The sequence below is a fragment of the Mustela erminea genome, chromosome 13 (assembly GCF_009829155.1).
Source record: "Mustela erminea isolate mMusErm1 chromosome 13, mMusErm1.Pri, whole genome shotgun sequence".
NCBI lineage: Eukaryota > Metazoa > Chordata > Mammalia > Carnivora > Mustelidae > Mustela > Mustela erminea.
The window spans coordinates 16,203,348-16,231,010 of record NC_045626.1 but is presented as its reverse complement, the minus strand read 5'-3'; the positions used below and the strand labels follow the sequence as shown (position 1 = coordinate 16,231,010).

The 27,663-nt window shown below is 40.4% G+C and overlaps 1 protein-coding gene across 2 annotated transcripts; it reads right to left on the bottom strand.

The window, feature by feature from the left end:
• Nucleotides 1-97: 97 nt before the first annotated feature.
• On the bottom strand, nt 98-25,933 carry LMAN1 (lectin, mannose binding 1). Of its 2 annotated transcripts, XM_032310216.1 has the most exons (14): nt 25,650-25,933; nt 22,002-22,156; nt 21,771-21,878; nt 20,693-20,754; nt 19,581-19,680; nt 17,288-17,411; nt 15,663-15,721; nt 15,084-15,216; nt 13,494-13,687; nt 13,300-13,370; nt 7,918-8,071; nt 3,702-3,823; nt 3,355-3,417; nt 905-1,771 (listed from the first exon to the last, which is right to left on the bottom strand). In XM_032310216.1, exons 1-13 carry the CDS (start codon nt 25,885-25,887, stop codon nt 3,381-3,383), a joined length of 1,557 nt encoding a protein of 518 aa, XP_032166107.1. In that variant the 5' UTR covers nt 25,888-25,933; the 3' UTR covers nt 905-1,771; nt 3,355-3,380. The 2 variants fall into 2 exon arrangements, with proteins under 2 accessions (XP_032166106.1, XP_032166107.1); XM_032310215.1 differs by having other exon boundaries at nt 98-3,417.
• Nucleotides 25,934-27,663: the final 1,730 nt, after the last annotated feature.

The following is a 27,663-nucleotide window of genomic DNA, read 5'->3' as shown; positions in this document are numbered from 1 at the left end:
TAGCAAATGACAAACCAAACAGGATCACAACCTGGGCCCACTTGGAAAATAAAGGACTACTTACTACCCGAGATCAATGAAGGAAAAAGTAAATTTACTAAAATATTTCTTTATTTGAATAAGGTCAATGTCATTTCTTGAATTCCAGCTAGCAACAAATAACAATCAGAAAAAAAACACTTGACAAAATGTTATCCAATTGAAATTAACAGTGGATAGAAAACCCTTAACTTTAAAAGAAATATATTAAATAGGCAACGTACAGATCTAAAAAGTTGCAAGTGGTGATTTTACATTAGATCTTATAAATAAAAAAATCCCCCGTGTAATTATTTATTCACGATCTCCCTGCAATAAGCACATGGACAGGAAATGATAATCACATCTTAATATTCACAACTGTTATTTAAGTTCTTTACAAAGATTGTATCTCTGCAACTCATTGGGTCAGGCGATCCCTTATTCAAGTAATTTGTTTTCCCTAAGTTATCAAAAAAGTACAATTGTCTGAGATAAAATGTCACAGAAATTGCAATCAAGAAAGCAAAAAGCTTTAGCAGGCAGACTTTGAGATGGGAGTTTTCTTGGCTTAGTCATGATCTGACGATGATTCTGTAAGTTTAAAAGCCATCAACCAAAGTACCAAGAGCTACAGGCAACAATCTGGGTTTAGTTTGTGGTTGGTTCTTGTTAAGAAACCAAGAATTTTAGGAGGAAGAACACTGCAAGAAGAAAAGGATCCGTGCACATGTGCTAACGTCACCGACAATGAAAATGATGTATTATGCTCTCTGCTCAGCTTTAAACCAACAGAACACAATACTTTTTTTCCACTCCCCATGTTAATGGTTCTGACACTACTGTGCTCAGAACCACCTGACGTGCTTGCTGAAAAGTGATATTCTGAAGCCCCGTCTCTGAATTTTGATTCAGGTGCTTTAGAACGGAGGCCTGGAATCCTAATCTTCACAAGCACAGTATGACCCACACGGTCCACGAACCACACTCTGAGAAACACTGATGTCCCTTTAATACAGAACAAAACATTGTTGATGGTTCGTGTCTTCTTAGTAAAGTTTGAAGCTGAATAAAACATTTAAACAATTAGAACACAAACAGGTACATTAAAAAAAAAGTATTAGCCATTATGGCATTGGATTTTTTTTAAAAGTGGCATCGCAGGCACGATGACTCAACACTAAAATTTTAAAATCAATTTTGTTTTAGTCCAAGGCACCTGTAAAATACTTGCTGGTGTGAGAGAAGGTAACAAATTTAATTATACAAAATAGTACAGAAATGAAAGAATCCTGGCAGTGATTGATTTTTCCACAGAGCAGACATTTTTCTTCAGAAATGAGCTACTTAAAGCGAATGATTTTGAGGAAAATAAACCGAATTTCAAACAATACAATGAACAGCCTGTGCGAACTGCTTTATGAGTGATCTTCTAGTAAATTAAATTACTAGGTAAAAAAAGATAAAGATTCATGCATTTTCCTAATAGCTCTCTCCGCTTGAATTAGTAACGGTCAGCACAATTCCTCTCCCAACCGTAGCCTGAACAATGTCCACCGCATTCATACGTCGGGTGTCCCCTTAGTCCGTTCAGGCACACATGACAGTGGATTTCGTAACACTGGATATTTTGCAGTCTTTTATCAAGAGGATTTCCCAACTTTCACAGCCCACAACTTAAATATTCTTCTGAAGGTTTTTTTGTTTTGTTTTGTTTTTCCACAGATTAAGAGCAAATTCTGTGATGGCGTCTCTGGAACATGAATTTCAAAATGTGAATACCACAAAGGAGAGAAACACCAGAGAAGCATTTTCTCTGTTAAAGTGACTGAAGCAGAGCGAGCAGTCTTAGAATAGTCTTACTCAGCATTCCGGGATCAACGCTAACACGAAAAGCAATGCTAGGGCTGTCTGCGTACATAGTACGGAGTAGGTACTGCTACAATGCAGAGTTCCTCAGAGTCTCTGTATAGATTTTAGGCGGTTAGCCCAGTCTGTAAATGATGTTTGAGAACAAATTTATGAAGGTTTAGAAGAATGAAATGGTATTGTTTTATACAACACTGTAACTTCTTACTCTGGGTTCTATGACAAATGAAAGATAACAACTTAGCTAAAAGAGATAAAGTATTTTGAAGTCAGCAAAAACATAGGTCTACATCAGGTGTGAAAACATGAAGTCTGCATGTTCAGATGTCCTTTCCGGACTGATTCTGTAACACTGAGGACCACTATGCACAAACACTACAGCGACCCCTTGCAGTCTGACATTTCAAAGTTAAGCTTCCTAACAAGTGCTTCACAATATCCTTAGTTCTGGCATTAAAAAAAAAAAAAGAAGAAGAAGAAGAAATCAGAAGTGTTAATTCTGTTTTTCAAATTTGGTCTTCAAACGTCTACACTGCTTCTACTCCAGTCTCATTGATTTAAATGACACCAGATTATATGAAGTGATGTAACCAAAACTTAGTGGTGGGTTTTTTTTTGGTGAACTTAAAACTCTCCCCAGGACGTGCAATCTGGGCTGCATTTACACGCTATACAAAATGGGAAATGCTCCTTAAGTTACAAACTTAAATCCCAAAATGATGTTCATACTGTTGAACTGATGCTGTTGGCATGGAGACGTTCACGAATATGAGTGGGCATGAGCTGAGCACATTACCACGCAAAACCATGAAAACCATGATCAGAGGAACATTTTCACCTAAATGGTTTTTCAGGCAAAGAGCAGCTATTAATTTTCCCCCAAAATTTCCTTTAAAAAGTGAAATGTATCATTGATAATCAGAGGGAAAGATACTTCAACATTCTGAAGCCTGTTACCTAGATCCTAAAGCTCTCAGACAAAATATTCTTTGATTTCAAAGGGAACTGTATTGGATAAAAGGACTGCTGGACTGGGTCTTAGAGCAGGAAACTCTGACCTCTAAAAAAGACTCTGGGTTATAAGATAAACGTGATGGGGAGCTCTAAGACGACGTAGTTTGGGGGTTAGGAAGGCAAGTGTATTTATGTTAAATAAAGAAACCTCCAACGCTGGAGACTAAGGGGTAAATTTCACATCTTGGGGCTGCCCCTAGTTTCTATTATTTACCATCTTATTTATCAATATTCTGTTCAGTGGCTGTATTCTACTGGCCAGAAATTCACTGAAATTTAAATAGATTTATGTACTATGCACAAATTTACATGTGGTTGTCTTTGTTTTAAGGTTTATTCTTACTGCAAATCAATGTTTAAACAGTCATTTTATACAAAATTTAATAATTTAGACTATGAAGCAATTTAAATACTTCAATTCCCTCAAAAAGACAACATTTTGTATATACATACATGATGTACACATATGAAAAAGGTGGTCAAAAGAATTTTTTGGCAGCGGCTTCTTGCTGAGTCCTAAGGAAAAAGAAGAAAAAACCCTGAAAGTTCTATACATTTTACTTCGGTAAGACTCAGGATTGCTTAGAATTGAAATACACATTGCCTTATGAAGTACACATCCCATTAAGATAAGCATACTTCTACAGATGCACTCCCACATGACTGAAATAGACTAGAAATTCTACTTGCTTTGTGTTAAACTGAATTTTACAAGTAGTGGAAGTTGTTACACATGTAGGTTACTTGAAGTGTTTAAAATTAAATACAGAAAGATATCGAGTCAAATTTCAGAGACTTACCTATACATGATGTAACCAATGAATAACACCGTTTGTACCACTACAAATATAACGAAGTGCATCGTAGATAAACATGATGGAAAGGGTGGCAGCTCTGGGCATTTTGGTCTTTCATTTGATGGCTATAAGGCAAAAAACTATTACAATTAGTCAAACCGGTATTTTAGAAAAAGAGATAAATGTGAAACCTTCATAAAATTCATGGTTAACTACATATACTCAAGATTTTTTATTTATTCGTCCCATAAATATCTTCCATCCCCTTAACTTTTACCACTTTTTTTTCTTAAAATAAAGCTTACTTGTTTACTTTTTAAGTAATATCTGTGTCCACCATGGGACTCAAACTCATGACCCTGAGATCAAGAACCACATGTTGTGCTGACTGAGCCCACCAGGCGCCCCTGCCACCAAACTTTCTGGAAGAGTAGCTGACACAGGAAGGCCTCCGCCTTCACGGCCCAGTCACTAACACACTGCTGTCTGGCTCGAATCTTCGGCACAGTGATAAGGACTGTTTGTGTTCTTGATGGTCACAGACCACAAATTCCCTGGACACACTCAGTTTATCCTTGCTGTCCTACACTGACTATTAATTATTAATTATTATTATTAATAGTATCCCCTTTATTCTCAAGGAACTGCCTGACAAATACAATGGCTTTTTCTTAGCCCCCATCCTCCCCAACCTCCCAGCAGTCAACATTACTAATCAGAATTTTGAAAAATATTTCTTTTGGAGTGCCTGGATAGCTCAGTTAGTTAAGCATCTGCCTTCCGCTCAGGTCATAATCCCAGGGTCCTAGGGATGGAGCCCCACATTGCGCTCCCTGCTCAGTGGGGAGCCTGTTTCTCCCTCTCCCTCTGCCTGCTGCTCCCCCTGCTTGTGCTTGCTGTCAATTAATAAAATCTTAAAAGAAAAAAAAGTTTCTTTTCCTATTTCCATGGGTATTCTTTCTGTTTTAAGGGGGCAATTAAATACCGGGGCAAAGACTCAATCACGGTATCCCGACAGAACGGCTTGTCGGGTCAGTTGTTCCCGGCATGTCGGCACCTGCGGGGCAGCGCTCCGCGCTGCACGTGCGTCTGCCCCAGAACCAGCCTGCGCCCTGCTGCGCACGCTGGGGGAAACGGGCCTCAAACAGAACTCAGGGAAGAGACCACGACACTCTGGATGACAGGTAATGGTCATTAAGAAAACTCTTAACTCCTATTTGAAAAATAGGAATATCCAAAACATACATAAAAATATAGGTAAGAAAGGCAGTATCCAAAAATATAAAGGAAACAAGATTGCATGTTAAAGACCTAAGTTCTTCCTACTGAATAGTTAAGGACCTCAGGAAAGTTAGTTAACAACACATTAACTTTCTTTCCTGAAGGATAATAGTTATTTTTTAAAAACTTTTGAAGATAGAAATCTCCACATAACATATAAGGTATTAGGGCTTCCGGGAAGGTACACTGGGTAATACGGACCAGCCTCCTAGTAGAAGACAACTAGCAGAGCTAGAAACAAATCCAATCTAAAACAACACCCGTCTGAAGGCAAAGGCAATGAACAAGATGGCAAGAAGTGATGGGATCAGCATTTTTTTGGGCGGTGGGGGGCAGGGGGAAGGCCAAAGAAAGACAACTTCAAATCCATGGATCAGAGAAGAAACTGAAACGGAAATTAGAAAGAGCGCCTGGGTGGTTCAGTCAGTTGAGCGTGGGACTCTTGGTTTTGGCTCAGGTCATGATCTCAGGGTTGTGGGATCAAGCCCTGCGGAAGGCTGTGCTCAGGCTGGCTAAAGATTTCCCAAATTTAATGACAACTATAAACTCACAGAACCAAGATATTAAACCCCAAGCAGAGGAGAAAGAAAACAAAACCAAAGCATATAATTATCAAACTGTTTAAAATCAGTATCAGGGAGAAAATCTTAAAAGCAGAGAAAAAAAGAGTACAGAGAAACAAAAGACTGACTTCTTATGAGAAATAATAAAACCATGATACAGTCACATAATGGGGTTCATGCAGCTGTAAGAGGAATGAGGAGTATCTGTGCCCCACTAGGACCACATGGGTAGGTGAAAGAAAGCAGGGAGAAGATAAATGTGTACAGTCTGCCACTATAAAAAAGGGGAAGATTTCATCAGTTTCGGTTTATATTAAGAAAAGCAAGAAACAGTGGACGAGAAACTACAGTCCCCCCAAACTGCTCCCTAATAAGGTAGAAATAAAAAGCACAAGTGTAAAAGTTAGCCTTCTTGGAATCATCTGAGCTTTAATCTAGATACAAATTTATAGGAAATTTACGTTGAGTGTAATTATGCAAACGGCCGGCTTCAGAATTACCAATCCAATCTGTGCCCAGTCTTAGAGCTATTCCCTAGGGTCCTGCAAGAACAGCCTTGAGCACACCAGTATGTATGTTTACCAGTATGTATGTTTACCAGTATGTATGCTGGTTTTTAAAGATGTATTTATTTGAGAGGGACAGAGAGAGTGCACACGTTGGAGTCAGGAGAGGAACAGAGGGAGAGAATCCCTAGCAGACTCCCCGCTGAGAATGGAGCCAAATTAGGGGCTCGATCCCATGACCCCGAGATCATGATGTGAGGCGAAATCAAGAGTTGGATGCTTAACCAACTGAACCACCCAGGCGCCTGTAGGTATGGTGTTTTTTTTTTTGGCTAGTGTATCTGTGAAAAATGCTAGGTTAAATAGGCAAACGAATGTGTATTTCTTATACATTATTAAATTCTCCTTCCTAAGGGTTAGGCCAGCTTGTACTCCCTCCAGCCATGTGCTTACTGAGTTCTTCTCAAGCCTTGGCAATGGAGTGTGTTGTCAGACTTTGGCTTTTTGTCAAACAGGTGTGGTATCACAGGCGAGTTTTATTTTTTATTTCTCTTATTATTTAAGCTGCTCAGCATCTTTTCATACATGGTACAAGCTTTTCTCATGAACATTCCATTCATTTCTCTAGCACTTTTTTCTTTTTTTTTTTTTTTTAAGATTTTTATTTATTTGACAGAGCACAAGCAGGGGGAGGCAGGCAGAAGGACAGAGGGAGAAGCAGGCTCCTTCCTGAGCAGGGAATCTGATGCAGGGTTCGATCGCAGGACCCTGAGATCAGGACCTGAGCCGAAGGAAGACGCTTAACCAATTGAGCCACCCAGGCGCCCTCTCTCGCATTTCCGATTGGGTTGTTCCACATCAGATTTTTAGCGTTGGCCATTTCAAGGAGATTGGACTGGAAGGGGAAGAGGCAAATGCTACAAGCATTTGTGAATTTTGTAAGGGTTTTAGAAACCAGTAAGTAAGTTAAGAAAAACTTAAAACTGAAAAACTTACATGTACCAAAGGTCTATTGTCTAATATTGTCTCTTATGCATAATTAAACTCTGAGAACACGTCATCTATCTTTAATATTTATGGCCAATCTCTAAAAATGTAGATGGAGCTTTTACTTAAAAAAAAAAAAAAGGCCTGAAAAAGTAAACCAAAACCCAAACCAACCAAACATAAAAACTTAAAAAAAGTGAACCAAGTAAGAGAGGAAGAGCTGCTGGAAAAAAGATGAATCTTGCTTAAAGAAAGAGGCTACCAGTCAGCCAGTGTCAGACCTGCACGTCCTCACAGCCCAGAGAAGTGGAGCTACCCAGCGCCTGTCTCAGTGAAGCGTCAAGAGACGTTCACCTTTCTAAAGCTCTTTAAAGACATCACTACTGATAACAAGAGCCATTTTTAAAAAAAGAAAATTTACAGAAAAAACCTAGAAAACAAAAGTCTGGGACTGACAGCTCCAATGAGAGGAACAGCAATTTATTTTTAAAAGATTTTATTCAGCAAGGTATGGAGGGGCGCCTGGGTGGCTCAGTCTGTTAAGCATCTGCCTCTTCGGCTCACGTCATGATTCCACAGTCCTGGGATCGAGCCCCACATCGGGCTCCCTGCTCAGCGGGGAATCGACTTCTCCCTCTTCCTCTGCCCCTCCCCCCGCCACTCACTCACTCGCTCAAATAAATAAACTCCTTAAAAAAGTTCTATTCAATAGGGTATGGAAACAAGGAATATAAAGACGTCAGGATCACATGGAATAATTCTACCTTGAGTATGAAAAATGAACATTAGTATTAAGTAAAAAGTATTTTCCAGTAAATATGTGTTCATTCTTTTCTGACCAAGGGAGACTGATGGTGACAGCAGCAGAAGTCAAGAGCTTACCATGTTTCGCTGCACCAAGTTGTCTATGTCCCGCTTCACGATGTGCAGGTGCTCTTTGATGTCGTTGAAGTGCTGGGTTGACTCATAAACGCCCCCGGCGGACCCGGGATGCTGGATGCCGCTGACCAGTCTGACGGTTTCACTCATGGAATTCCTGAAACAGAAAATCCCTTTAGACAAGGGAGTTGCTAGAAAAATGATTTTTTTAGTCACATTTTTCAAAAGGTTAGATACACTTCAAAGCCCAATGTTAGATTATTTTTAAAAAATCAGTATTTAGAAATATTGAATCATATTCAGGATTGGAAAATAATATTTTAAAAGATTTTATTTATTTAGGGAAGCCTGGGTGGCTCAGTGGGTTAAGCCTCTGCTTTCGGCTCAGATCATGATGTCAGGGTCCTGGGATCGAGCCCCAAATCAGGCTCTCTGCTCAGCAGGGAGCCTGCTTCCCCCTCTCTCTCTACCTGCTACTCTGCCTACTTGTGATCTCTCTCTCTCTGTCAAATAAATAAATAAAATCCTTTAAAAAAAAGATTTTTTAAAGAAAGATTTTATTTATTTATGTGAGAGACAGAGACAACAAGAGAGAGAGACAGCGAGCGAGCACAAGTTGGGGCGAGGGGCAGAGGGAGAAGCAGACCCCCCACCACTGAGCAGATGAGGGACTCATTCCTGCGACTCCAGGATCAGGACCTGATAAGGCAGACACTCAACTGACGAGCCACCCAGGTGCCTCTGGAAAATAATTTATAAAACTACAGCTTCAGGGGCACCTGGGTGGCTCAGTCAGTTAAGCGTCTGCCTCCTGCTCAGATCATGATCCCAGAGTCTTGGGATAGAGCCCCACATTGGGCTCCCCACTCAGTGGGGAGCCTGCTTTTCCCTCTGCCCATTACCCTGCCTGTGCTTTCTCTCTCTCAAATAAATAAAATCTTCAAACAAACAAACAACAGAGATGGAAGTTCAGAGTAAGAGTACCACCCATTACTCTCTCTGGAAATGAGGGATTCTGGCTGACTGCCACTAAAATTTTGGAGGGGCTAATGCGGGTACTTCATCCTGAACAGTGCAGGCCGACAACATCCAGTTATTAATAACTGTTGCACCTGGGGGATAGGGGATGAGGATGGCTTTTATGCTCAACGTCTTCGTATGTCTGAAAATGTCTAAAATAAAAATAAAAACTGGTAAGACCTTCTTTCTGGTCTGCTACAAACTGCAGCTGAAAGTGAGCAGATGATGAAACTACTTCTGTTTTTATTTTGGAACCTTTTACCAGTCAGGGCCTTTTTATCTCTCTCTGTAAACTGAAGGGGGTTGTACTACATGCTTCTGGTTTAAAAAAAAACAAAAAGAAAAAAAAAAAACTCTACGATTCTCTAAGAATATGAATATCCACAGAAACAAACCAACCACTCCAAAGACAAATAATTCCTTTCTTTACAGTTTTTTTCCTAAAGCCTAATCCAGAAGGAAAAAAGTTCTAGAAGACAAATTTAGACATCGGCGCTCAGTTTTCACCTTCACGTACAGTGCATGCGACATTCATTCTCAGTTAGCAAGTGGGAGCTTATGAGGACTGCTAACTACTCTAAGTAAGTGTTTTCACGCATTACACAGCCAGATGGCTAGGGTTTACTAACCACTCACTGACTCTTCAGACGTTCTGTACCACTGGTATGTGAAAATAGCAAAGAACACAGGAGTATCTGGAATACAGTAATATTCATGTAAGAAAGAAGGGGATCTAAGAAAACACACACGTGCAGACAAAGCACAGGAAGAACATACCAGAAATGAATGGGATAGGTTAGTGGGGGGAGGGTGGGAACAGGCTAGAAAGGGGGGAGATGGGAATGGTGTGGTAGGTAGTGTTGAGGAGGGAGTGACAGACACTTTAGTGAACACATACATTTCGACTCCGAACTCCTCAGAACCATCGCGTTCATAAAACCTTCATATATCCCAAATATACACAATTAAAAGCGGCCAGGATATAGGAAAAATACAAATGCTAACAAAGAACCGAGCTGTACTATAAATGCAGATCATAACCGTACTGAACAGAGTGGGGAGAGAACTGAACTTAGCACCTGCCTGGAAGACAGGTGACTGAACTTAGCACCTGCCTGGAAGACAGCGTCTGCGTCACAAACTGTAAGGTTAGATGCAAAAGGACCTTTATGGAAGCCCATCAGTGAGTATGTTTCTCAGAGGGATGTGAGTTAACAATTCGAAGCCACTTCATGGGTATATTATGTGCACACTAAAGTAAGCAAACGGGGGCGCTTGGGTGGCTCAGTCAGTTTTAAGTGTCTGCCTTTGGCTCAGGTCATGATCCCAGAGACCTGGGATTGAGTCCCATATTGGGCTCCCTGCTCAGCGGGTAGCCTGCTTCTCCCTCTGCCTCTGCCTGCTGCTCCCCGTGCTTGTGCTGTCAAATAAATAAATAAAATCTTTTTTTTTTTTTTCCTTAAAGATTTTATTTATTTATTTGACAGAGAGAGATCACAAGTAGGCATAGAGGCAGGAAGAGAGAGAGAGAGAGGAGGAAGCAGGATCCCTGCTGAGCAGAGAGCCCGATGCGGGACTCAATCCCAGGACCTTGAGATCATGACCTGAGCCGAAGGCAGCGAGCGGCTCAACCCACTGAGCCACCCAGGCGCCCCAATAAATAAAATCTTAAAAAAATAAACAAGTAAATATATTTTTAGAGAATAAAGAATAGGTTTCTCCCTCCTGGAGAAAGAATTTTCAAAGAAGTAAAGAAGAAGGTGAAAATCAACCTATAATGTTCAGCCTAGTCTAGTCCAACCAGAATCCAAAGTGCCTGGATAATCTCAGGGTCTTTTTAATACAAATAAGAGTAATGGGCACAAAAATAAAGATACGCGCGTCGGAGTGGGTTAGTAGACATTCACATATTCCCCAGCTCTGTCCACTGAGAGGGCCTAGGAGCAGTGGCACCGCAGGGACAGTGAGCACACCTACTGTCCAGATCTTGGGTTTCTAAATACTTTTCTTTAATAAAAGGATCCAGGGCTCACCAGAGAAGTGACTGATTCTAGAGCTGGGGCAGAGAAAACACAAAATGAGCCTGAAACACAGTGCAGCACCAGAAAGTTAAGAAATACTTTAAAAAAAGAGGGGACCTTTTTGAAAGAACACAGAAGTCAAGCTGGAGGAGCTCTTAATCACCAGAGCAGAACCGTCTGCGCAGTAAATAATGACAGTATGGGACTACAGTCCACAGAATACATACCCATGAGCCCATACGACATAAATAATTGACTAAAATAAGGAAATGGGGCAGAAGATACCCAGTCCTTGCAGAATTCCAATGAACGCATGGGAAGGAATGATGAAAATAGAAAAAAAAAAAAAAAATTCAGCACTTGGGAAACACCTCATTCTTGTTTCAGACAAAACATCAATGGATGCTACAATTAGCACACAAAAGTTTAAATTGAAACAGGATATTTACATTATTTACATAGTCCCAAAGTTCCTTTTCCAAAATGTATTTAAGCAGTAAGGGAAGGACAGTAACTTTAAAGTACAGAAAGCAGAAAGGAACCACCTTAACCAAGTGACACCAGCCAGTGTTAACAGCAGTAAGACATACTGACATCGTGAACATGACACAGTGTTGTATTCTTGCCAAGAACACAGAACTTCCATCCAATCATGAGTCAGCACCAGCCAAACCCCAAATCAGGAGCCAGTGGACCAAAGAACTGACAGAAACTGTCAGGGTCGTGAAAGACAAGAGGAGATGAACTACTTCAGACTGCAGAAATTTGAAGAGATAGAACTAGATGCAATGCGTGTTGCTGGACACGATCCTGGAACAGAAAAAAGGGCATGCATGGAAAACCGGTGAAATTTGGGTAAGATCATTAGTTTAGTTAATAGTACTGTACCGCTCTTCATTTCCTGGCTCTGACAACTTGTGCTACAGTTACGTAAATTGTGAACATCAGGGGAAGGTGGTGAGGAATATATGAAAATTGTACTATTTTTGCAATGTCTAAAGTTTAAAATTAGATCAAAATAAAGATTTCAAAAAATAATATCAAATGATCCATTTATGAAATTTATGAAAAAAATTTTTTTAAAAGACTTTATTTATTTGACAGAGAAAGCAAGACAGCACGAGCAGGGGGAGCAGCAGGTGGAGGGAGGGGAGAAGCGGACTCCCCGGTCAGCGGAGTCCAACGTGGGGCTCGATCCCAGCGTCCTGGGATCATGACCTGAGCCGAAGGCAGACCCTTAACTGACTGAGCCACCAAGTGCCCCTATTTCTGAAAGAATTCATTCATTTAGGATTGTAAGTATTTTAATCATGAGTTTACAACTTAAAGATTTTTTAAAATGTCAGATAGTACAACTGAAAAGAAGTCCAAATTTGCAGTTACAAGTGGGGCTGCCTTTAATCTCTAGGTGCGGATATTATCACCTTCTGTTTAACCCCATACTCTTTAATTTTCTAGTGCTAAAGAACTCACCTTGACATTCTTGTTTGTCAAGGGTTGTACTGGTTGGTGCAATGTTCTAAAAAGTGAGCTTATAAAATGTAACACTTTGGCTGTTTCTCTACTCTAGGCATTGAAAGCTGTTAATTATCTGTGTAAGTGAATACTTTTTAGCAACTTCTTCAAAGTTCCAAGGACACAGTAACTCCTCTCTGTTCCAACTCGTCCAGTCTCTTAGGGTACAAGATGGAATGGAAGAGAGGCAGTCACACATGGCACGTTTACTTGGAAATGGTTCCATTCCATCACAAAGAAGTTCCTGTGCTTGTATCACAGTTCTACAATGCTATGCATGCTTACCCTTCTAGAATTTTTCACAGATACTACTACGCATATTCTTTTCTTTTTTTTTTTTCTGACAGAGAGAGAGAGATCACAAGTAGGCAGAGAGGCAGGCAGAGAGAGGGGGGATGCAGGATCCCCGCTGAGCAGAGAGCCCGATGCAGGGCTCGATCCCAGGACCCCGAGATCATGACCTGAGCCGAAGGCAGAGGATTTAACCCACTGAGCCACCCAGGTGCCCCTACACATACTCTTTTTATTTTAGAAATGCATGAATACTCATCTCAAGTAGCTATGATAAATGTCTTTTTTTTAAAGACGCTAAAGCATTTTTTCTCTTCTGATCTAGAACAACTCAAACATTTAGGCCTACTGGCAGTTTCTGAACATCAAAAGTTCCCGTACTTTCCACTCCCTGATTTATAAACTGAATCTAGAATGTGATTCTTACCCTTTTGTGGAATTCTTACAATAATAATGTGCTTGTACAGAGGAAGAGAGAAGTCATGAATTTCAGGTAAATGTATCACCTAACACTCAGACATGATTTCTGCACACTTACTTCATTTCGTTTACTTGTCTCAGGATCTCGTGCTGAGTGTTCACAACGGTATCCAGCTCTTGCTGGGTGATCTAGAGGGAAAACAGAAGAACCCAGTTCCGTAGGAGCACAAGGCAGAGTACCCTTTCTTTCCTCTGTGCCTCCTCCTCCATCAGAGGCTACCTAAGGCACACACGCCTGTCTGGAAAGCTCACCTGTCCCTGCTGGGCTGGGATTCCTGCTCCTCTTTTAGCGATCTCCTCTGTCAACGAAGAGACGTATCTTCTCTGTTCATCAAGAATCATATCTAACTGTCGGTTCAGCTGCTTGATCTCAAGATGGATACGATTCTGTCCTTCGAAGATCTGTCTCAGCTCGCGGTCTCCTACACTCTCAAATATTTCATCCGCTGAAATGGAAATTGCAAATTAAAATGATCAAAATCACTGACACGTGTGGTTTTTGCAATACCGTAAGTGACTGAAGTATCAGTATATACTAAAATTGGGACATCACCAATATGATCTACTCCAGTGGTATGAACTCCTCAGTAGTAAACATGCAGGTAGTCAATTCAATCATGACAAAATTACTATAAGCTTTTTGCCACGTCTGGTGGCTGAACACCTATTATAAATTAAAAAAAACGTTTTTCACCTAAAAATAATTTTCTTTCAAATCTATGATTCTATTTATATGAAAAGGCAAAAACTAATCTAAGCCACTAGAATCAGGAATAGTGGTTGTCCCTGTGGAGCGGGACTGACTTGGAAGACGCATGAGTGAACACCCTGGGGTGGTAAAAATATTCTGTGTGTTGACTGAGTGACAATTAAGTGGGTATACAAGTATGTCATAACTCATCAAACTATACTTTTAAAATCTGTGCCTTTCACTTAGGTAATAAATTTAATAATGGAGTTGAGAACAGCGGATTTCCCTTGTAAAACTGACTGTGCTGAAAATCATTTCATTCAAACATTTACTACAATAAGCTTCAGGATATACTCACGAATCATGTGTGATATTTAAAACAAATCCAAGAAGAGAATTAAATTCATTTTTCATTTTTATCGTCATTAAGTCTGATTTATATTATTGATCATTCAGAGAACCACATACTATAGGGACTACAAAAGCTAGCTATGGCTTTATTACATACAGCTTCGATCATCTGTGCTGGTGGAACAATCCAGATAAAACTTAGCAGGTAATATAAAGCCATTCTACTTGGACCTCTCATGTTTTATTTTTGACCCACAGCACACTTTTAAGTTCAACAATGGCTTAGACTAATTATTTTAAAATTTGCAAAATCTTCAAATCCAGAGTTCTGCTGAGCAGTAAGGGGAGGAGAACTAGAGATCATTTCATACTACTTTCACAAGATTTTTGTTATTTTCCCAGTATTATCTCTATATTAATAAGCTAACATGTGCCACTCAAAGGAAAGACATAAACTTTACATGATTTCATTCCACAAATATTTAGAGTCTCAACTACTAGGTCACATTTTTGGGGGGGGGGTCAGGGTAGTCAACAGAAAAACAAAATCCCTGTTCTCACAGAGCCTACACTTGGGAGGGATCACTGTTCATCCATTTTACCCAGTACTGCCCACCAAAGGCTTTCCTAAGCCACACCCTTACTGATAGAAGTATCAATCTCCAAGCCTTATGACAGAAGATTTGCTCACAGATTGCTTCTGGAAACTGCCTGGATGTGCCAGACAAGAGCTCAAGGATGGGATGAATGTGTGTGCCGCGACCCCCATGTGGCTCTGAGCACAACTTTCTCCAACTCACCAGGATGCCCCTGAAGGTCAGGGTGGCCCTTCTGGAATTCCTCCTTTTTTTTATCCAGTTCTTGTTGAAAGTGCTCAAATTCCTCCTGATACTTTTCTTTTTCTTTTTCTGAGATTTCTTTATCTGGCGTAGGCTTTTTTTGGAATTTAGGGATAGATCATTAAAAAAAAATTTAAAAGGTAAGAAAGTATTAAACCTCAGTATACTTTTTTTTTCCTCCTTCATTTTAACTACTCAACCACTAGTTGAAAGGTTAACATAAAAATATTAACCATTTCACTCTTGCTACTAATAATTACAACAAAACAGTAGCACTAGCCATGATCACTTACTGAGTTCGCGGTCTTATTTAATGCCCATGACACCGCGAGGTGGCCGGTACCAATGTCTCAGTTTTACCAGTGAAGGAACAGAGCGGTACAGAGGTTAAGCCACTTTTCTAAGATTAAACAGCAATAACAGGCAGAAACAAGACCCAAATCTAAGTTGGGCCTCCCAAGTTTTCAGCTATAGGGAGATACCAATAAACTGGAAATAAACTTTTTTGGGGGAAAAAAAAAAAAATATGTGTATACTTACCAGCTCTTTCCCAGGCTCGGTCAGCTGGAAGGTCAGAAAAGAAAGGACATCATGGTCATCTACAAATTAAAAAAAAAAAAAATCTGAAAAAGTTACACAATAGATTATTTTTATGGTTGTGAAGTTACTTTAGAGAGATCCAGTGCTTTAAAAATAATCTGTGAAAAATAACAAAAATCAGCTCTCATCCGGTAAAGGCAACGGAGCTCTGTGAGCTTAGAGATGAAAATTCACCAGAAAGGTTTACATCAGAAATAAACTAAAATTCACTTTCTTTTATCTTAAACCAGAATATTAATAGTGATTAATAAGTAAGGGTAAAAGGTTAATAATAAATAAGGGATAAAGGAATAAACAAACAAATGAGGAATCAAAAGAAAGCCTAAATCCCTAAACCTGACACCAAGATCTTCCCATATCTTCCCACAAATCTCCTTAATAGGCAGTGTCCCAGCCAAATGAGACAAAATCCTGTTCTTCATGTATTTCTGGACCTCTCAGCCTTTCTTACAGTACTTAGCACTACTTGCCTTACTTTCTTGTTATAAACGTGACATTGCTTTGTCCTGGCTTACTGGGACAGTCCTGATTTATCCATGCTGCCCTGGCATTCCTAACAGCATCCTCTTTTATTCTCCAAGCATTCCAATTAGATAATACAATGATTCTCTCTATACAACATTCATCTCTGTTTCCCTCACAGAGCAGATATTAACAATTTTACTTAATCTAAAATCATATTTTAAAAATCAAATTAATTTCAGGCTGCTTAAGCTGGAAACACACTTAGCAGATCAAACCTCATAATGCTGACCTAAAATACCAATCCTGGTGAGTCCCGTCTGCAAAGCAAGCGCAATTAATTCCAACCGGCGATCTCTATGCTTTCTGTCACTGTTATGAAGACTGAGATATGCAACCAGATGAAAGAGAAAACCCTAACACTCTAGGGGTGTAAGCTATCTAACCTCAGGAGAAGATGTTCAGTGTGATAGAGCACTGGACTCAGGAGTCAAAAATTCAAACTAAGTCCTGCCTTGGTCTGACCATTACTGGCTATGTAATATTTATAACGTACTTTAATGTAAGATTTGGCAAACTTAACTAAAAATAGGATAAATACCATCTATCATCTCTCTCCCTCCTTGTGATGTTGTAAGGAACAATTACATATTTGAAAATAATAAATAATTATACCATGTACCATGTAAATACATGATATATATACTTTTTAAACACAAGATGGTACTAATGTGAGAAGTTCATTTATAACCAAATGTGGGGCAAAATGGTAAATATGTCTTGTTTAAGCTTTAGTCCCAGTAATATTTCCTTAGGCTACCAAATTCACTTAAATGTGCTGTGACAACTTTCGGGATCCTAAACCACTTGGCAATTAACCTATTTCAGCCTTGACTTTAAGTATCAGCCATCAGTTGTCTACAGCCCCAGCCAACTGTATACCTACGGATTATCAGCAGAAAACGAGCAGATTCAAGATACCAAAAGACTGGCTCTACAGTACGGCTCGTCTTGAAAGGCTGAGAGGAGACAAGTCTAGAAATCTCCCAGTAGACTGTTCCCACGGAGACCCAATTGTAACATTAAAAGATGTCAAGATTTACCTGCAAGACCTCCAGTTGCAGCAGATACTCCAAAATGCCCTTGAGAAGGGAGAGCCAGGTTGTCCGCTCTGGCGCAAAATTCATAGTCATTTTTATCTGGTGTGAAGCCATTATTGATCATTACCTAAAAAAGACATACTACAGCTATAGCTTTTACAACAGGCATTATCAAATGAATTTCAAATAGTCAATTTATGACTAACTGATCTTTATATTTGGTCTCCTAACCAACCGTCAAAAAAGGATCAGTTTTCTCTATTATAAAGGGTAATCCCCTGTCCATGAATAATCTCACTTATTTAGCATCATTATGTGAGATATTTCACTTCGAAGTTTTTAATACTACAATGTGTCAAAGGCTTAAAGAGAAATATTTGATAATGTTCCATGAAAATCTTTCTAAAATAGAAGATTCAGGAAACCATGATGACTTCCTTTGAATGGTTCATACAGAAGAGGGACCAGATTTGGTCAAAAACCCCAGTGTCAGAGCTCAAATAGGATGAATTTATAATTTTTAGCACAGCTAGTTGGGAATTAAATATAATTATATTAAATTAAATAGACTGCCATGCAAGGAGTGAGCTTCTCTTCATTCATTTGGGGAGGGGGTGTGACTGCTTGTGTTCCCTCTCTCGTTGTGTCTCTCTGTCAAATAAATAAGTAAAATCTTAAAAAAAAAAAAAAAAAAGACTGAGCCAATATAAAGTCTTCCAAAAAATTGAGAAAAGAGAAAGAAAAATTTAAACAAGATGTTTCTTATTTATTAGTATGATGGCACTGATGGTACCTTTAAAAAGCAAAGTTGCCATGATATTAGAAGAACTGCTAGCTGGATATACCCACTTTATTTATTTTTAAAGAGATTTAATCAATTTATTTATTTATTTATTTATTTATTTATTTAATTTGAGACAGAGTGAGAGAGCACAAGTAGGGGAAGCAGCAAAAGGAGAAGGAGAGGCAGACTCCCCGCTGAGGGGCTCAATTCTAGGACCCTGGGATCAGGACCTGAGACAAAGACAGCCGCTTAACTGACTGAGCCACCCAGGTGCCGCAGGATATACCCACTTTACATAAATATTGCCCTGAATTCAATCTGTCTACAACTAAACTCATTACCAACCTTCTGCCCTCCCACTCCTCACTCAAACTCCGATGTGCCGCTTCCTGGCTTAGTCGCACACCTGGTCCGAAACCCAGGAGCGATCTCCGAGCCCCCACTGCACACCCCCGCACACCCCAGCACAGTCTCTCCCTCCTGCACTCTCCCCTCTCCTTCCCTTTCCCCTGCCTCAGACAGCAAGTGGGGTCTCGCAGGCAAGAAGGCACTCGGTTCAAACCACAGTTGTGTTACTTACATGGTACATTACTTAATATGGTATGTTAAGTAACAATAAGTTACTTAAAATGTTCCATATCCCATTTCCCTGTGTATAAGATGGGGATGCCTGCCCCATAGGGATGTCGGAAAAAAGAAGTTAGACACTGCACTTAAAAGGGCAGAGCACGGGGTGTGGCCCACTAAGTGTAGCGCCTCCTTTCACAAATGCCATTTTAAGAACACTGCTGCCCAAGTCACAAATTGGATCATTTCACTTTCCTGCTTAAAACTTTCAGCAGTTCCTTACAGGATAAACTACCCAAGGCCTGCGTGACTTGCCACCATGGACCTTTCAACCCCACTCCCCAGAGTCTCCTCCATCCCCCGCTGTTCCAAATCACGTGCCTTTCCCCAATCTTTCACCAGTCCCTGTACCTGTTTTCTCTGCCTGGAACACGCACCCCATCTCAGAAATCTCCCCTTCCCCTTCCTCTTCCCAGTGCAGCTCAACGCTGAGAAACAGTTCCTGATCTTCTCCGCTCCCGGCCGCGGTTACAAGATGCTAACCCCTTGACTCCTGAATGGTAAGTGTGCTGTGACACACCTCCCATCTAGCACAGTGATGTTACACAAGTGTCTTTCCTCCACTAGACTACAAGCTCTTTGGAGAGAATGACCTTTCTCTTAGTCAGATCCGTATTTGGATGGCTCAGATGTGTGTGTAATGTGTGGCATCTATCAAGTTCGATGCTTAAACATGTACTGATGAATGCAAACCTATGGGCAAGTTTTAACACCACATGACTACTTAGGCCAACCTCTGAAGACACTTCTGTTCTCTCATAGTAACACCGAGTACATAAACCGATACCCAAATTTACATGCCTTTAATTTTTATCAAAGATTCAGAATGAAAAGTCCTACTAGAATGTTGTTCATTTGAGCATCTCTTAAGTGCGTCTTACTTACCATCAGTGTTTTCTGGTAATATGTAATCTTTGCCCGGACAGGATAGGGTTTATTACGAAAGTCCCTCTGGCAACTTGCTAAAGCTTGACTAGCACCATCGCTAGAGTATGAAGAAAGGGAAAACAAACAAAAAATGTCAGAAAGCTTCCCAGTACTTAAAAATTCACTACTTAAAATGATCAGTGTCCAGAAAGATAATATATTATTAAGTTATGACAGTCTTAGGACATTTGAAGTTACTTACTCAGAAGACACAAAGTTAATGCATAAGTTTTTCCCTATAGATTCCTGTCAGAACTACGGATAATATCAGAAGCCAATGTGCTGACAGCAAGAAGAAAGTTTTACTCTTCTGAGATGAGGGCAAAATCCTCCTTTATGTCAGGGCAGAATCGAAATACACTGGAGCTTTTATTTATTTATTTATTTTACATTAGAGCTTTCAATATGCCTAGATTCTACCCCAAGTCAAGGGAAGGAGACTCAGGAGGAGGTGGCCTTGGCACCTCTGGTTTAAATAGCTCCACAGTGGGTCTTGATAAACTAGGAGGAAACAGTAAATGGAAATGCAGATGAGTAACTTTTCTTATAGTTCCTGACTGGCTCAAAGGTAATTCCTGCCACAACAAACATGTAAAAATTAAAAACATACATACCTAATTCATATACATTATAAATATACCAAACACTTAGAAATTTTGTAGCCTACTGGGACTCTTTAAATAAATCAACATGTAGGAAGTATGAGGTGGTATAAATTGCTCAGCCATTAGTTTGGTCAAGGGTTTCAACTTTATTTTTGAAAGATGAAAGAAACATGACTAAGGGCATCACTAAGAACCAGGAACATCTTATAAATCTTTCAAAATATTACATAGTTTTCGGTTCAACAAAACAAGTCTTTTTTATGTTTGAAATCTGAGGTGGTCCATAGAATGAACTTTCATCCAGGACCAAATCTAAAAAAGACCTTTCTACCAAGTTACAAAATACATCTCAAGAAAAAGAATAATCTTATTTCATCTGAAAAATATTCAGACTTGAAATAATCTCTTTTTACAAGGGTTCTAAAAAGTTGTTACAACCAAGTAATATAAAAAGCACACACTTACTTTTGATGGTCATACTGGATTTGTCCATTGTTGCCTATAATTACTATAGCAGGATTATTTTTCTAAAAATAAAAAGAATGTATTTCGTTTTAAAGTCCTTAGGTCAAAGAATTCTAGATCATTCTAGAAGTGCTGTAAAGTCTCTTATTTCTCTAAAATTCTAGGACTAAAAATTTTTAAGTAATTAATAGAAAAGATTCTATTTATTTAGAAAAAATTTAGTAAACTCTATTATAATCATTCAAAAACAGTCTTTAGACACCTCAATAAAGACGTGTGTGTGTGTGTGTGTGTGTGTGTGAGAGAGAGAGAGAGAGAGAGAGAATGATCAACTACAACACATATTTGAGGACTATGTGGGACAAGTGTGAGACCCAAGGGAACTTAGTAACAGGAGCACTAGTATGCGTCAGCATTTAAGAAGTTATTAAAGTTCTCTTTTAACCAACTGAGCAACCCAGGCGTCCCTGAAGTTCTCTTTTAAATTGCTAATAATAACCCATGACAATCAACAGAGAAACTACCAGCTGAAACAAAGATCATCAATACTAAGGCTAACACAGCACAAGTTAATGTCACTAAATCGCAAGTACATTTTGTTTGGAACTGTTTTAGGCTCTCCTAAAGACATCATCAGAGAAACTGGTGGATCAAAAGAGTGATTAACATATAAAAAGGTATTAATATGTGAACTAGTAATAGTAATGCACAGGGTATTTTCATGAAAACAGACTATAATCCTGAACACTGCTGGTTTCACTGCCTCCCTCTAAATGACTCAGGCTTGTGCATCAAAATTACTACACACATACAGGTGCTGCGGAGGGAGGTCACTACAAAGTTCTCAGAGTTAGAACTCCATTCCGACCTCAGTTGGTGCATGACAAATCAGGAACAAAGAGCTTTAAAATTTCCAAAGTCCCGGTTATATACAAGACTAATCATCATACTTAAAATAGAGTTTGGAGATTTCTCAAACTACTAACCAGACAAAAGTGTTAAATAAGCTGTATTTCTCGCAGCCTAACTTTGTTAGCAGATGTATTCAAGTAGGTAATAGTTCTGACAACAAATATACCTTTCCATCATTGTCGAAAGAATCAAAAAATATTCCAACACCATTCCACATATCAGCTGATCCAAACACAGGACCCTCCAAGCCTTGATTTTCTGTATACCAAATTGCCTGTAAATATATAACAAGGGACTTTCAGAGGCTAGTGGTATATGCACTGATGCACATGTGCACTGATACACATATGCATCGATATATGTATGCACTGATACACAGGTAAAGAAATGATCGTACCAGGCCATCAGCTCCAATTCGACCTCTTCCAGTCACTCGAAATGTCACCTCAACTTCCCAGTTCTCAAAGGCTGCTTTCGTCTTTGTCCACACTGATCCTCTTTGGCTTTTTAAAGATGGTGCTATTCGAATTTGATCTGAACTTGGAATAGCATCTGGAACAAAAATCAGGAAGAAGAGCTTTAAGTTATAATTAGGTAAAACTCAACGAACCATCACCAAACTGTTCCATATGCCTAGAGAGATCTAATTTTAACTTGGTAACCTGTACAATAATTTTGGTAGGAAAAAATTACACATTGGTAGTTTCAACTTTAAAACTTTAGAGCTTTTGGGGCACCTGGATGGCTCAGTTGGTTAAGTGTCTGCCTTCAGCTCAGGTCATGATCCCAGAGTCTTAGGAGAGTCTCGGCCTTGTGGCCGGGTCCCTTATCAGCAGAGAGACTGCTTCTCTCTCTGTCCCTTACCCAGCTTGTGCTTTTGCGCGTGCGCTCTCTCTCTCTCAAATAAATAAATAAATAAATAAAAATTTTTAAGACATAAAAAAAATTTTTAAAATAATAATAAAATAAAATAAAATTTTAGAGCTTTCTAACAGCCTTCCCACCCCCATCTTTTGAATAGTGAAATACTTCTGGGGGAAAAAATTAATACTGCAATACATTAAAAATTCAAGGAGCAGGAGGAAGGAAATTATAACATAAAAAGCAAATCAACTATTTGATTCCCATTATATTCTTTTTCAAGTATCTCAAAAACTTGCATATTTTTTTTTTTAAACTGTGAACTATTTTAGCAGTTTACAAATGTCAGAAAGCTCAAACAGTGTGAAAAGAACATACCACTAGGAATCAAGAGACTTATTCCTAGTCTCAGTTCAGCTGTGTGACTCTGAGCAAATAATTCTTACTGTCTTGGGTTCACCATATGTTCACCTGTAAAATGAAGGGGCTGGGCTCAATCACTTCCATGAAAATCCCAAAAGTTATATGCAAAATTTTGTGCATATATGCATTCTTCTAGGGAGAGGGTCAACTGAATTTCAAGTCAATAAACAGTTCTTCAGTGTTAGCAGATTCTCAAAGAGAACTGTGATCCCCAAAATGGTGGTTTGCATCTCCAAGCTAGGTTCAAATCCCAGCTCCACCACTTACTAGCTGTTTGATTACAGGCAAGGGATTCTGTTTCTCTAATAACCTCACAGGCATATAATGTACAGAAATATTTCAGAAAATGTTAGCTAGTCCTGTTACAGAACTATATACTATTACAGCACCTATCAGGCCTAAGTTTGAACAATTCTAACACATCCTCTCAGATTATTATATTATTATATTAACGAGTTCTGACATCCATTCTGGGAAATAACTGTATTATGTCTTTATAGCTAGGAAAAACTAACAAAAGACAAGCTGAGGTACTTTATTAAGATCAGCCACTGTCACTAACACTTTCAAGCACTTAAACACTGGGGCAAGCCTCATGGGAAGAGTAGCAGACACAGATTCAGAAGACCTGGATAGAGGTTCTAGTCTACTGACACCAGTTATGTACCTTCCAAGAACCTTACTTTTCTGAGCAGCAGTTTTTTCATCTCTAAGACAGAGAACACTTGCCTTGCCTACAAATGATCAAATCAGAAAATGAAGGTGAAAGAGCTCTGAGAGCTACCAAGGGTTACAAACTGCTGTGATCAGTTTTGTGCCCTTATGAACCCAGGATGTGTACTAACAGTACAAAAGGCCATTAGAGTTAAGAAACGAAACACCATCGATTTGGTCTTCATTTAGGGATGAATGTAATGGGCCATGTTTAAACTGAATCTCAAATTTCTCTATTTATAAAAACTGCTGTAAATAGTGGATCTCAGGGTAAAATGAGAAGGGAAAAAATGATCAATGGAGTTAAGAAAACAGTGAGACTGTAAAAGTTACAGCGATAATGAAAGCAAGGGGTATTCACAGCAGAGATTCCCAGAGTCAGTATCCAGAAAAGTCAGGACTAAAACACGAATCCCTTTATTTCAAGTTCTGTCTAGCCATACAACTTTAATTCACCCAGGGATACTACCTGACATTTTTGCAGCAGACAAGCTTAGTTGGGTATAGGCTCTGTAGAGAAAGTCAAGTTAGCTAATTTGAGTAGTTAACATTATTAATTGGCTAATGTACATGGCGTAAGTGTGAAAGAAGAAAAAGCAGGCAAGGGAGAGATGCAGAAGTGAAAAAAAGTGTGAGCAAATTCATCACCACTATTGAAAACTTCAGCATCATTCCAGAACAAAACCCAAAAACCCCCAAAACTTGTGTTTGGTACACCTGCAGCATCTTTGTTACCTTGATAACAAAAGCCCAGCAATATATCCTTAATGAGCAGACACACAGAAAATGCCTGCTGAGAAACAAAATAATTGTACTCTACTTCGAATACTTAATGACTTGGTCATTAAGTCAAATTGAAATTTTTACCTTCAAATTATATATTAATTTCAGTGAAATGGTCCTTCCTTAGAGTGTGTTTCCTATTCAGTAATTACTACTCAGTAAATACTTAATGGAATATTTTGTTTCAAGCACCTGACATTCTAAAAGGAGGTATACAAACCTTTTATAAATGACTGTTAATTACACATAATGAATGGAACTCAAAATGAGAACTTCTCACCCCATTAAAAGGCATTTGCCACTTGTTTCAAAGGATGCATCTGATGGTCACTGAACAGAGCTTACAGCATGCCAAGTGTGAAGGTTGATTCCTTAGTCAGCAGTGACACATCAGCACTAGAAAGTACAGATACGTTTTCTTTCACGTATGTAAATGGCTAGCAAGACTCTCTTATCTACTAACAGGGACAAATACACAAAGGGAATAAAACAAGGAGCACAGATTACTTTCAATAAAAAAAAAAACAACTATACCTCTGAAGAGGCTGTATATGTAATGTTATTTTCATGTATTAAGTGCAGAAACAATACCAAAAAATATATCCCTTCTTCTAAATAAACGGATGAGTGCGACTCATGTTCCATAACGTGTTAATACAACTGAAAAGATCAAAGACCACACCAAGCCCCTGAAAGAGGCAAATTCAAGGTGTAGTAGTTCCAGTAGTGTAACAATGTCCTCGGACATAAGAAGACTTAAAAACTACTTTAAAACCAACATATGCCACCTCTAGAGTCATCGGGGGTACACCCTGGCGCATTAGCCATTGCTAGCACCGGAGACGAGACAGCAGGGGAGGACCGAGCGGGAAAGAAGGTAGGGAAGCTCCGCGAACAGGTCTCCGGTTGGGATGGCCGGGGGTGGGGCTGCGGGGTGCTCGCGTTGAGACGTGGCGTTTAGGGTGAAACGTGATGCTTAGAAGAGAGTCTGAATGCCTGAAGTAGAGGAAAGTAACAAAACACCTCGTGACCGAACGGAAAGAAGGGGCGAGATCCAAGAAAGGAGGACAGGAGGACGAGGGGTGAGCAGAACGGGGGGAAGAGCCGGGCGCAGGCGGAGAGCCCTGCGGACCAGAGCCGACCTGCAGGAGGGGCTGCTGAGAAGGGTCCGCCGCGCCAGTGCCGTGCAGCAGGGAGAGGGGAGAGAAGAGGAGACCCAAGGCGGGGAAGGGACCCTGGCCCCCCGCCCTCCTTCCCGGCTTACTCCCCGCGTGGGCCCAGAAGGGCACTGTCCCGTCGCTCTGCACCAGGTGCGGTCCCTTGAAGCTGTATTTGTACTCGAAACGCCGGTGTGGCGACCCGGCTGCGGTGCCCGCGGCACCAGTAGCCGCAGGGTCGCCTCCCATGCCGTCGCTCCCGGCGAAGCGACTAAGCGACAGCAGTAGGGCGCAGAAAAGAGGCCGAACTCTGGCCTGGGGACCCCTTTGCCTGGATCCCGCCATCTTGGATTCGAGGAAGCGGAGGCCGGCGGGAGGAGGAGGGGCGCGGGAGCTGCGGACGGCCAACAGGGCGCTCGCTGATTGGCGGAGCTCGAGAGACCCCGGGGGCAAGGGTGAGCCCCGCCCCCGGACTCGGCTAGCCCACGGCGGACTCGGAGCATCAGTGGGCGGAGCCCCAAGGGAGGGGGCGGGACCTGGAGGCGGTGCTGTCCGCGAGCTCCTCCCGTCCTCTTTGGGGCGGGAAAGGGTCTCCAATATTGCAACATTCCCTTCCCACGTGATTGGGAGTGTAGGAAGAGTGGACCACGTTCCTACCTGCAGGAATCTTTAAAAAAAAAAAAAAAAAGTAACAATCTTTTTTCCTGCCTCATGACATGCCTTAGAGGTGGAATTCTGGAGAGTGCCCGGATGGCTCAGTGGGTTAAGCATCTGCGTTCAGGGTCCTGCCATAGAGTCCCTCATAGGACTCCCTTGGTCCCTGCGGTGCCTGCTTCTCTCTCTCTGTCGCTCATGAATTAAAAAAAAAAAAGAGAGAGAGATGGAATCCCTGAGCCCTAACACCTGTGGACCTATTCACCACATCTGTCCTGTCTGGCTATAATAAACCATTCCAGTATTAGAAAAAAGTCTGATGTGATAACGATTGTTCAGTAGCTGGTTTTCTTGTCGAAACAAGTCTTTCCAGAAACAAGGCATAGTTTGGTGATAGGATGGTCCCACCCTACTAAGTTCCATCAACCTGTGTTCAGGCATTTCAAACAAAGAGCCAGGAATATCAAGCTAGGGAGTTTGCCTATTCCCCCTTGAAAATGGGAAGTATCTGTAGTGGTCTTAAAGGAGAAGAAAAACAGGGGCAGGTTCTTGTTGAGAGAGAACCCCTAGAGGAAAGATGACTAGTGTCTGAGACCAGAGTAGGGCAATCAAAACAAAAGACACAAGAGAACTTGCCACAGTGAATAAATTCAAAACAGAAGACTTTACCTATTTCTCTCCTAATTCCACGTCATCACACCGGCCACTTTGTATTTCCTTAGGTTTGCCTTTCAGTTGAAGTCATGATTGCCTAGGTGGATATTACTAAACACCCACACACTATCCATTCCTCCTTTCGTTCAGGGTGGCAAGGTGTACAGCCGAAATGCTCGTTTCTCCAGGCTGCAGGACATTTAATGAGAGGTCAGCAGAAATGCCTGAGGAGAGAGTCAGATACCAAATAGGTAAAACCTCACTGGGTGAAGACTTTTCCTTTTCCCTCTTTGTAGGGCTTCCTGCCTGAAAGTGTATGCAATGCCTAGAGAACAGCAGCCATCTTGTGACCAAGAAGCCAGAGGAGCCCCGATCTTTAATGATTCCCTTGAGCTCTCTGGCAGGCCAAGTCTGCCTATCTCCAGACTTCTGTTTTCTGAGATAAGACTCTCACTCATTTAAGCTATTATTTCCAGGTATTGTTACCCTGCAATCCTAACCGATATCATAGCTCCCATGTATTGAGAGCTACTATATATCAGGCCCCATTCAGGGTGATTCACATACATTTATTCATTTAGGAGGAAATTAACCCAGTATTTTCATTTGACATCAAGGCTTTGCCCTAGCTATTTCATTTATAAGAAACAGTCCTCTTTCTCAAACTATATGTCTATCTTACCTAAAATAACACATTGAACATCTTAAAAGCCCTTCTCCAAGTTTTTCCCAATTATAAATCAGTCATGAATGGCTTCCCTTCGCTTCTTTACAACAGGATGACGTTTTACCTTTGGGTCAATACCATAAGGT

What these genes read in the sequence shown, in the direction of transcription:
- LMAN1 (XM_032310215.1), bottom strand. Translation starts at nt 25,887, where the DNA reads ATGGCGGGATCCAGGCAAAGGGGTCCCCAGGCCAGAGTTCGGCCTCTT. An exon ending in CCGAGCCTGGGAAAGAGCTG is followed by an intron (nt 15,217 to 15,662) that starts GTAAGTATACAC and finishes TTCCAAAAAAAG; the next exon opens with CCTACGCCAGATAAAGAAAT. An exon ending in TCCCAGCCCAGCAGGGACAG is followed by an intron (nt 13,371 to 13,493) that starts GTGAGCTTTCCA and finishes TTTTCCCTCTAG; the next exon opens with ATCACCCAGCAAGAGCTGGA.